This window comes from Thamnophis elegans, chromosome 4, assembly GCF_009769535.1.
Source record: "Thamnophis elegans isolate rThaEle1 chromosome 4, rThaEle1.pri, whole genome shotgun sequence".
NCBI classification, from domain to species: domain Eukaryota; kingdom Metazoa; phylum Chordata; class Lepidosauria; order Squamata; family Colubridae; genus Thamnophis; species Thamnophis elegans.
The window spans coordinates 112,880,871-112,892,865 of NC_045544.1; the positions used below are offsets into that span (position 1 = coordinate 112,880,871).

At 40.8% G+C, this 11,995-nt stretch overlaps 1 protein-coding gene across 3 annotated transcripts; it reads right to left on the reverse strand.

The window, feature by feature from the left end:
• Positions 1-385: 385 nt before the first annotated feature.
• Positions 386-11,739, reverse strand: LOC116508360 (zinc finger protein 501-like). Of its 3 annotated transcripts, XM_032216944.1 has the most exons (5): positions 11,629-11,739; positions 8,536-8,705; positions 7,038-7,167; positions 6,019-6,267; positions 386-3,114 (listed from the first exon to the last, which is right to left on the reverse strand). In XM_032216944.1, exons 3-5 carry the CDS (start codon positions 7,102-7,104, stop codon positions 1,763-1,765), a joined length of 1,668 nt encoding a protein of 555 aa, XP_032072835.1. In that variant the 5' UTR covers positions 7,105-7,167; positions 8,536-8,705; positions 11,629-11,739; the 3' UTR covers positions 386-1,762. The 3 variants fall into 3 exon arrangements, with proteins under 3 accessions (XP_032072835.1, XP_032072837.1, XP_032072836.1); XM_032216946.1 differs by lacking the exons at positions 8,536-8,705; positions 11,629-11,739 and adding an exon at positions 6,380-6,561 and having other exon boundaries at positions 7,038-7,112; XM_032216945.1 differs by lacking the exon at positions 11,629-11,739 and having other exon boundaries at positions 7,038-9,181.
• Positions 11,740-11,995: the final 256 nt, after the last annotated feature.

The following is an 11,995-nucleotide window of genomic DNA, read 5'->3' on the forward strand; positions in this document are numbered from 1 at the left end:
AGGCAAATTTGTCCCTGCAGTGTCCCCATATTTTTTCCAATTTTTTATTCCATGAACGTGATTTTGTGCAATCTCGTTATGTCTTGAAAGTTCTAGACTAAGCATTAAGCTTAGACCAAAATCAGTTTGCTACTGATGTAGTTGCTCCTGTAGTAGTCAAGCTGGACCAAGCAAAACAGAACAAAAAAGGTGACCAAGTGCTGTTCCTAGTATATAATTCCTAGCTGTACTATTTTCCTAAATCAATACACATCAAGATACTTTAAAACATTACATAAAGTATATTATTTAGACATAATAAAACAGTTGTCAATTAAATTGTTTTAGTGATCAGTTTCACAACTTTAAAAAATATACAAAAACAATGTTAAGAAAGAGATGTAAATTAAAGTGTAACAGCGGGGTTTTAATCTCTTGGTGATTCAATTTTTTAAAACAATGATTTAAATTACATTAAATAAACTAATCCAGAATGAAACAATCTCAAAAGGAACACTATCAATTTTCCAACAGTTCTACCACATCTTAAGAAGCCACACAATTTCAGCAACACTTTTCAACCAGGAATCTAACCCTTAAGTCTGCTAAATGCCTGCACTTTGTATCTTTTATGAAATTTATGACTTTTCCTTTACAGCTATTGCGTATTTTGACATCAGAGATAGTCCTCATTTAGCAACTGTTTAGCAAATGACAGTGATGAAAAAGTAACTTTGGGACCAGTCCTCAAATTTATGAACTTCACAGGTCTGTAAAGCAAAGGAAAACCGATGTAAGGTCATAAGCAGTCATCTCACTTAGTGACCACTTCATTTAATGACTGAGTTGCTGGTCTCGACTGTGATTGCTGAGCAAGGACTATCTGTATTTACTGAGCTAAATGAGTGTGTAGTATGCAATTTAAAAGTACCAACTTTTTCCTTCAAGATCACTCCTATCTTAGAAGCCCCCTTTTGCATTTTCCTTGCAGGCATTGCTTATCCTTCTCTTAATTGCCAGTGTTTCTTTTACCCTTCTGCCCTTGCCTCAACTTAGGACAGACCTTGATCAGAAATATTAAGCCCGATTTCAGTGATCTGCATTTCTACTTTGATCTTTTACTGGCTTACAGCACAATTCTATGCAAACCTACTCGGAGGTTAAGTCCCGTTATGTAGCTTATCTCCAGGAATGTATTAAAAATTCGTAGTAATCAATTACAGACCTTTAAAGCTTTAATGTATTAAAACTTTCCCTTTTGCTTGCAAACACACCTGGATGCTTTTTCTCCCATTCTGTAGGCTATCAGACTAATTTCGTTCTTTTGTAAAAGCTGTAACTGGCACTGCCAGGGGAAACAGCATGGTTAATTTCACTCCACACAATTATTTTATTAAATTTAGATGGTTTCTCTGAAAGTGTTCAAAATTTTCTTGCAGATATATACTTTAACTTTTGTTAGAAAAAAAACATTCTTTGCAAGCGATGTAAAATTTAATTATGCATACTTTTCAATTTAAACAATACGTTAGAATTGCCAATCTATTTCTAATCTATATTTGCAACGACCACAGCAGAGACTTCTTAAGAGAACAAGTATCAACATAATAACTTTTTCATATGGCTACCTTCAAAAATACAATTAAGTCTACACAGGTTGGTGAAAAGTCCAATTTAAATATTTCGAAGTAATGCTTGTTCTCTGAAGATCTTTCTGTGCATATAAACACGACTTCTTTTCTGCATAGGTTCCCCCCCCTCCCCGCTTTTCCTACTGAAATCTTTATTGTCTTTCCCTGGTGTGAATCCTCTGATGCAAAGTTAGGCTTGTGTTTCGACTGAAGCTCTTCCCACACTCCAAGCATTTATAGGGCTTCTCCCCCGTGTGAATCCTTCTATGTGAAACAAGATCTGTGCTCTGGCCAAAGTACTTCCCGCACTCTGAGCATGGATATGGTTTCTCTCCTGTGTGGATTCTATGATGCCTAACCAGGCTGGACTGAGTGGTAAAACTGAGGCCACAGTCTGAGCAGCTGTACGTCTTTTCCCCGGTGTGAATCCGCTTGTGTTTCACCAGGCTTGAATGGTCCCGGAAGCTGAGGCCACAATCCAAGCAGCTGAAAGGCCTCTCTCCAGTGTGTGTCCTTTGATGTGAAGAAAGGCTTGTGCTCCGACTGAAGTTCTTCCCACACTCCAGGCATTTGTACGGCTTCTCCCCTGTGTGGCTTCTCTCGTGCTTAATGAAGCTTGACTGGTCAGAGAAGCTCTTGTTGCAGTCTAAGCAGCTGTACGGTCTCTCCCCGGTGTGGATTCTCCGGTGCAAAGTCAGGCTCGTGCTTCGGCTGAAGCTTTTTCCACACTCTAAGCATTTATAGGGTTTCTCACCGGTGTGGGTTCTTTTGTGTGAAGCAAGGTCTGTGCTCTGACCGAAGTATTTCCCGCATTCCGTGCACCGATATGGTTTCTCTCCTGTATGGATTCTCTGATGTCTAACTAAGCTCGACTGAGTGCTAACGCTCAAGCCACAGTCCGGGCAACGGTAGGGTTTTTCTCCAGTGTGAATCCGCTTGTGTTTAATAAGGCCTGAATGGTCACGGAAACTCAGGCCACAGTCCAAGCAGCTGAATGGCCTCTCCCCTGTGTGTGTCCTTTGATGCGAAGAAAGGCTTGTGCTCGAATTGAAGCCCTTCCCACACTCCAGGCATTTATAGGGCTTCTCCCCTCTGTGAATCCTCTGATGCGAAGAGACGCTTGAGCTGTGACTGAAGCCCTTTCCACACTCCAAACATTTGTAGAGTTTCTTGTCTTCCAGAAACGCTTGACCATCAGCAAGGTTTTGGTTCCAATTCACACTCTTCCCAAATTTGAAGTTTTTACTTGACTTTCCCTCTGCATGGATGAACTGGTGAATAGTCAGACAATTGTTACATCTTTTATCTGTTTGGCTGCTAGGCTGAACTGAGCTTTCATTGAAATTTCTGCCTTGAGAAGTAATAGATTTATCACCTCTTTTCTCCACAAAACCTCCATCTTCTCCCATTGGTCTACTCTGATTCCAAAAATTTTCTTTCAGTTCCTCAGATTTGACTCTTTCTGATGGTTTCCCATCACTCTCACTCTTCCATCCATTATCCACTGGAATAAAAAGAGAAATCCAACAAAATTTCTAAGTAGGACCTCCAGACATTGCGTTACATATCTAGTTAGTTTCTTAGGCCCCCCAACAGTTAACTAGTCCCCTAGGTCCTTCCTAGGTAATCTGCTACAGGGCTTATCTCTCTTTCCATTAGGATTTTGATTTACAGCGACAAATATAATCTTAATGGTTCTTCTCTGCAACATGCTTAATAATCAGCTAGAACCTCAGTACTCTACATCTCATTAGCAGTGATTTTGGCAGCAGATTGCTGCTTTAATTGGGTCAACAACTGCTATTTTAGGAAAATACTCTCCACCCGACTTTTTCATGAAATACCTGGTATCTTATGAGTCCTTGTGTCAGTCAAATACTGGTAAGCTTTATTGTATGACTAACCCCATCCCTTTTGACAAGAAAGCAGCAGTAGGGGAAGTTTCACCACTATAGCTATAATGGGAATGAGCTTGGGAGCAGGAAGAAGAGTGTAACCTAGATAGTACAGCAGTCTGATAAAATTTGTGTCTGAATGAGGTGTGGTGAAAGCATCTCAGAAGGGATCTTCTCTAGTTTTTGGAAGAGTAAAAGTGAAGAAAGGAAAAGGTACTTTTAGTCTTTCAAGATTCTGTTAATGTGATCTTATAGTAGAATTAGTAAGCATAGCACTGCTTCCTAACAGAACTATCTCAAAGGGCTGACAATAGCCAATTAGTGTTGGAGAGACATATCTCTGGGTTGCCAGATTTGGAATAAACAATGTTTTTTTAGTTGTTTTTCTTTCTATATTGCAAATAGTTATTTAATCAAATCAATGTCTTGATTTACACATGGCCACAACTCTCTGGTCAAGTTAGCTTTAATTCTATGCATAACTGGTTTGAGGATGAATTTTATTGAGTATTAGCTAACTGGGTCAATTGACTTATTTTGTGTTACAAAAGGCTAATATCTAATCATCCTTTCCACTGATCAAATTAAATTTTGTTGGGTTCAAGCAGCTCTCCTCGTCATTGTCATGTCGGAAGTGCTGAGGTGCTTCTGGGTTGAAAGGATTAGCCAGTGACATCACTATTTCCTGGGGGGGACACTCAGCTGGGGGAGCCTTTCATAGCCCCATTAATGAGCCCACCGAAGTAGTACTTACCATATTTTTCGGAATACAAAAAAGGAGGGTGAAAATATGGGTGCACCTTATACACTGAATACAGCATTTTTGGCCACCCTAAACCTCGCTCCATTTGCAAAAATGGCTGTGCATAGTCCTTAGGAGGCTTCCCGAATGCTCCTGGGGGCTGGGGAGGGCAAAAATGAGCAAAAAAACAGGCCCCAAACTGTTTTTTCTCATTTTTGCCCCCCCCTTATAGAGGAGCACTCTATAAGCCTTCTAAAGGCTATCCATGCCCCCTTTTTTTTGACAAAAACGGACCCATTTCTGCAAAAAAACGGGCCATTTTTGGGAGGTCTGTAGAGTGCAAAACCTTTTTAAAAAAATTTGCTTCTTGGTGCGCTATATACTCTGAAAAATACGGTATTTACTCGTGTTTGCACACTTTCGCACTGCTAGGTTGACAGGAGCTGAAGCGAATCATGTGAGCTCACCCCATCACACAGCAGCATTTGGGTCTCAAATGTGGGCTTACAAATTGTCAACCCAACATTCCAACCAGTAGAGGGTTCCGGATCCCGTTGCAACTGGTATGCTGCAATGGGGCCGGGCGTCCTTGTCGGGTACGTGCACTGTGTACGCATGCACACACCACCACCTAGCGATACTCAGCTGCTCGGCAGAAGTTGCACAGGTGCCACACGATGTGCGCGCATGAACAATTGGCCCGTTTGCATCAAAAAGCAGTAAGAAACATGGGCGGGCAGGTGGGCCGAATGAGCCACCATTCTGGTATGGTGGCCACTGCTCCCAGCTACCACTGGTACACCCGTATCGGGCCATACCGCCCAGAACCCATCACTGATTCCAACCATGTGAGCTACTGTGCTTGGTTAACTCTCCTAAAAGCATCAAAAATTAAGGTTACAAATTTGGTGCTTCAAACATCCAGATGAGTCAACATGGAAGCAAACAGACTTCTAACTCTGCTATCATTTGTTGTGGTCTGAAGTTTTGCACCCCAGGTTTGGCAACTTCACCAAAATGCCACAAACTAGGGATCTCACTGAATTTCACTATGTTGATTTGTACCATTTTAGCAACTTGTGCACTAATTAGGTGCAGACAATAACTTTTATGTCCATGCTGGTGATCTTTATGCTGTGATATACTTTTTTTTTTCATTTTGTCTGAGAGTAAATCCAGATCATTGGATGTAATTCATAGTATTAATGGGCATCTTGGAAGTTCTATACGGCCTGCAGCCTGGATAGTTTTGGGACAAGCTACTCCCAGCAGTTACCAGTCAAACCTAGATGGGAAGATTCTCTTGGAATCTCTACTCCAAAGCAAGCAACCATCAAGCACAAAGCTAAGCCTTTTCTCCTGCTGCCCCACTACTATGGACTAACATTCCCACTATGATTAGCCCAGCACCAGTCCTCTTGCAATTTAACAAAGCTATTAAGACTAAGCCAGCCAAGAAATGACTTAAGACTGACTTGAGAAATGAGATTCCCCACCCAAAAAATTCTTGATCTGTTTTCTAGGAATGCTGTTTCTGGGCATAACGCAATTAGAATTACTATGGTTATATTCGGTTACTGTATTTTATAATCCGTTTACCGAAATGGAATTATGCTGCGTGAAGCCAGTTGCAACTGAAGCAGCCCAGAAATTCCATAATACAGAAGTACACAGCAGCTTATTCAACAATCCATGATGAAAATAAGACGTGGCTTAGTGTTAAGAGGGACAAAAATGAGCAAAGCTCATAAGATATACCCATAGTCCTTACCAGTGTCAATTCTCAACTGGACACTAGTTCCACAAGGAGCTGGGCTCCCTTCTCTGCAGGGAATGCCATTATTTGCTTTCTCCCCTGGGGTGTTTTTTGCTCTTTCTTGGCTTGCTAAGGTCTTTGACCACTCCCAGTTCTGGAAACCACAATCTTCTCCTTTATAGGCTGACTTGCCATATAATTCCATTGGTTTTGAATCTTCTGGTGCGTGTCTCTCCTCGCTGATTCTGATTAAATGCTCCTGGCCTGTTGAAGTAATTTAAAAAAAAAAAACAATTTGTTCCCCAAATTAGAAAATATGCAACTTCAAAATTATTTTCTATATGTATGTGTAAACGGAATGAAGTGGAAGAATCACCTTTCAGATTTCAGAAGGCATTTAGCTATCTCATGCACACATCAGATTAAGAATCCAAAATTCTGAGCATAATTTTTCTATCTCTTCCATATACTGAACTTTATCCGAGTACAAAATAATTATATGCTTCTCAACATTCTGTTGCCTCTAGTCATTATGAAAAATCATGACTGCTTATAAGCCTAAAATAAAAAATAAAAAAATGTTATCAAACATTCTAAGATAAAGACTTATGCAATTGTGAAGGTGAAAGAATCCCCAGGTGCATAAGAAAATATATTTATTGAGCCCAAATGCATTTCAAAAATAAACCTATGCTGCATTATCTGGGTTTTTTCTTCTCCTTCTTTTCAATACAATCAGGCCTTTCACCTTTCCTCCCTTTTTCATATCCCAAAGACCTTAAATAAAATAAGTTCCAAAAGAAATTAAGTGGAGGTTGTAAATTTAGACCATGTGGGTGGCCTCGGTAGTCTGCTTTTAAAAGATCAAATAACATTCAAGAAATTTTGGGAAAATTATTTTCTCTACCCATTTCCATTTCGCGACCGAAGGGTTGGATTCTGAAAGCATACATCATCCTTTCTCTTCTCTGAAGGAAGGAGTCCTAGCTGAACACAATGAAATTTAGAATACATACAATGGCATTTCGCATTACCCAAGAAGCAGATATCCACTGTTTCATCTACTCTTTTGGTTACAGCACACAGAAGTTTCCTTTCCATGTTAGCTGGAGCTTCGTCTTGCTAGAAGTTTGAAGTTTTCTTTTCCAGTGGTAGGAATGAATCCTTTCAAGATAAAGCAAACAAGCTGAACGGGCATAAAAAACATAAAATATCCAATTCTGTTTAGTAGCCCCATTAGCACATGCTAGAGCAGTGGTGGCTTTTTGGCACCAAGCACCGACACTGGAGTGTGTACTTGTGCTGGACCACCAAAACCAGAAGAGAACAGCTGTGCATGTGCGCGCAGCCAGCAGCTCTCTTCCGGGTTCCATCACATCCATGTGTGCTGGCCAGCTGGACTTCATGCATGCATGCAACGAAACCCAGAAGTGCGGTGGGCAATTGTGCATGTGCCCAGAGAGAGGGCTCTATGTGCCATCTCTGGCACATGTGCCATAGGTTCACCGTCACAGTGCTAGAGGAACATCAGGACTGAATTACTTGAATGTATATATTAAATTTATTGAGGCCTTTGGTTGGAAACTAGTTACACATAGTTCACACAGTTGCACGCAGTTGAGTCAAGAGGACAGAAGAGGAAGTTTCTGTAATTTAGTCTGTGAAAATATCTTATGGCTAGACTGACCCTACAAAAATGATATCCAATTCCACAAATTAATGCAAATAGGAAAGTCTTTTATGCTTTCTTTTGATATCAACCCTGATTTTCAATGCTGTTGGACTTAATGGCCTAAATATTTCTTTCCACCTCTGTATAATAAATGCTATGACGTAAGTTTTTCCAATGTAAGGGGAAAAATATGAATTCATTAAAACTTGGTCTTTTTGTAAGGTGGAAATAAAGTAGAGCAGGAATTCTTATAGAATTTCAATATAGAACCAATAAAATTAATTTGGTTGTTCTAAAAGCAAAAAAAAAAAAGTAATAGATTATCACTTGAGATAAATGAAGGTTTATAATCCCTTATGGTTTCACACTCTAGCTGTTTTCTCTTTCTCCTACTGTTATCCATATAATTACTTACGGTATATCCATGTCCTTCCATCCTTGAAGTGGCTCTTTTATAAAACAAAATAGAGCAAAATCTCCTATAACGGATCTTACCATGATAAAACTACAGTATGAAAGGCACAAAATACACTATATTGCCAAAAGTATTCGCTCACAACTGATTCTGATTATGTGGATGGGTGAGCGAATACTTTTGGCAATATAGTGTATGTAGCATGTAACAACACAAAATATGGTTTTCTCTTCTGAAAGTTGCATAATCAACAAATTATACCAATTAACAGAAGTTGTCAAAATGTCCAGCTATACATATATATCTTAGTTAGGTTATTTCAAAATCCTTATTCTTTCCTCTGTTTCTTTTACAGTTTTTTGTTGTTTTTCTGTTTTGTATGTTGCTTTTTATGATAAAACAGATAAATAACAGACAAGGAATTTATGTATAACAGTAATATTACCGTATTGAAATTTGAATTTTTCCAGCTTCTTCTAGTGAAACTACAGTCATTGACCTTTTCTGCCACAGTTGTTAAGTGAATCTCTGCATTTGTTACATGAACCCGGCTTCCCCCATTGACTTTGCTTGTCAGAAGACACCTGGGAAGGTTCAAATGGTGATCAGATAGCCCTGGAGCAGTGGAACATCATAAATATATGGCAATAATTTTGATCACATGACCATAAGGAAAGTGCAACAGTCATAAATGCGAGAACGAGAAGTGGTCATAAGTCACTTTTTTCAGTGTCATTGTAAATGTAAACAGTCACTAACTGGTTATAAGTCAATGACTACCTGTATATCATAAATTAACCTAACAGCAGGGTTTGCTCACTATGGTAAACTACAAAAAATCTAAGAGATTAATTCCGCCCAAGCTTATTATGGTGTACAAATGCACCCACCAAATCTTTAATTAAACGGGATGTATTCCCAAACAGGTTAGATCTAGGACTAGTTCCCAATTAATTTTAAGATAGGGGTCCCCAACCTTTCGGACCTCAGGGACCACTAAATTCATAATTTGAATCCCGTGGGCCACTAATGATCGGCTAGGTAGGTGTGGCTAGGTGGTCATGTGACTGAGTGGGCATGGCCAACTTGATATCACTCATGTCAAGGGGCACCTCTACTTGCCCCTCTCCTCCCAGCCACTTCTCGCCTGCCTGCCCAGGCTCCTTAGGGCCCCAAAAGGAAGCAGTTGTTGGAGCTAAGCAGCCACCATAAGAAAGAGTTGGCAAAACAGCTGGCTCAGTTCAAATTGGATCCGACCAAGAAGGAGGCTCAGCAGAAGGACTTTACTGAGGACTAAGAGCATAGGCTTTCCAAGCAGAGGGAAGATCTGCAGGACTTCAAGGCCAGGTACTGGCGCCTGGAGGCTCAACTGGCTGAGATGATCAGCCAGTTCCAGGCCATGATGCAGTCCCACTGCAACAAGGCCCTCCAGCTCTTTGCCACCATCAGCACTTCCCTCCACCCTTCACCCAAATCCCCACACCAGGAGGCTGAAGCAGACCCCAAGTCAGAAGTTCTCCCTCCTCCAACCCCTGCAAAAAGACCCAGAAGGGGGAGACTCACTGCAGCAACACAAGTGTTCATTGCACATATCTGGCCCAGGGGCCGTAGTTTGAGGACCCCTGATTTAGTGCAATATAAAAAATGCAAATAATTTTTCTGCAGACCACCCAAATGTTCTCACGGACCACCAGCAGTCCATGGACCACCAGTTTGTGACTGCTGTTTTAAGAAACAGAAGCCTCAAATTACTGCATATACAAGCATATTACATGCTTCCTTATCAGTACAAAAAACATGGTAAACTGTGAGAAGTGAAGTCCTCCAAAAATGGGTGTCCCAATCTGTGCAAGAGGCTTTGTGTGTAGGCTATCACTAGAGATCACCCTCAATATCTGAATATAAGTGGAAGGACAAACAATACTATCACTTGTATGTTTTGTGCAAAGCAGAACTATTAAGCAATACTTAACTACTGGGGGCTTAATTCTTTGTATAACAGCATGTAAGCAGCATCTCACTTCTTTACACAAGAATTTCTTTACAGTCCATTTTGGTTTAATTACATATAAACTGTGCATACATTAAAGTGTGTATGTCTATTATTTTGGAAATAATTAACTGTTTTGTTAATTATACCTCCTTTTTCTCTCCAATAAGGGAATAAGGGTTTTCACTTGCTTTGCAAGACAACAAGAAAGATTACTGAACAAATATACATATCTCTAATATTCTCTAAAATGCACTGAAGTAGAAGTAAATTCAAATATTACCTTTAACATTAACATTTATGTATCAAAAATTTAGATATCAGAAATTTAGTTATCATTGTGGCAACATCTGCAGAACAATAATCACTTGCATTTTTAATTTACTAATATTTAATGCTACAATAATCCCACCTGCAAATATTTGTGTGGTATCATTTTTGGAAAAAAAAAAGGTAACTAGTAACATTAGAATAATACAAGGACGGATGTAGTTTGAAAAATGAGCAGATGATGATAAATTCCTTGCAGCAGAAGCAAACAAAGCAATAGTTAAAAAAAACAAAAACCTCCTGAACTGCCTCATCTGTCAAAGCCCAATGCTCATGCAAAGTAGCAAGGTTTTTGAGGTGGGTGGGAAAGCAGAGATTCTGAGGCCAAGGTCGGAATCCACAAAACTTCATATGGGGAAAGGAATTATTTCAAGCTAAACCATGTGAGGTTTTAATGACTAAGATCAACGTTAAATGGAACCTGGAAATAAATATGCAATTAATGGTACTGTCGAAGAATATGCATAACATGATTCAAATGCTTCATTTCTCTCTCCACATCTCCCCTCCTCATGCGCACACACACACAGAGGGCACACACCCTGCAGCTTGTTTCAGCTGCTGTCTGAACAATCTCAAGGCATACTTTATAATAATTTAGCCTGGCTGGCTGTAACCCCACACATCATGGAAGCTGGGTCAATTTTATCTACAAAAATATTGCAGCCATCGAACTAGCGAAAGCTAAGCCACCAACCCAGAATCACTCAAAGCTTTAAAAGGGGGAAAGCCTCCAGCTAAGAATTATATTGCAAACTTCCTACCTTCCTTGCTGAGCTGCAGATTTTGCTCCCTGCCACCTGCCTGGACTTAGGCTTCACTTGGCTTGCTTCCCCCCCCCCCGCCCCACCCCGTCCCTTTCTCGTCTTCCAACCCATCCCTCTAATAAGACCGGCTTGTGATCGACATCCTGATAATCTCCTTGCAGATTTCCAGCTAAGCTTTCCCTGCAATTTCTCTCTCTACAGGTGTTCAATGAAGCCCGAGGGAGGGCGTATTCATAGAGAGAGACTACAAAACCCATTAGTCACCAGGTATCGCAAAGGTCCCCTTTCCGCTATTATAAACGCGCAGAGGGAGGAAAACTGGTCCCTTGTGTGAGCTGGGGGCTACGGGGGATGAGAAGGAGAGGCAGCTTCGTGTCCTTCCGATCTGCTTCTCAGCCTCTTTCGGGTTTTTTCTTGCGGGTGGGGGGGAAATCCCGCTCCCAACACTCACCCAGGTCTGTCCAAGCCCTTTTCTCCCACCTTCCAGCTTGTGCAATGTAAGAGAAACATCCCCCTCCACCCCAACCTCCCCTGGGGCTCTCAGGAAACCTTGCTTGCATTTTCAAACGCCAGCTTCCGGGGCGGGCCTAACCAAGGAAGAGCCAATAGCAGAAAAGAGAGAGAGAGAGAGAGAGAGAGATAAGAGGAGAGGAGGGGGGAAAGCGGCTTTGCTTATTTGCCTGGGTAGGAAATGGTCGGGTTGGTATCAGAAAAGTTGTTCTAGAGCGGGGGTCTCCAACCTTGGCAACTTTGGGACTTCAACTCTCAGAATTCCTCAACCCCTTAAAGTTGCCAAAGTTGGAGACTCCTGTCTAGAA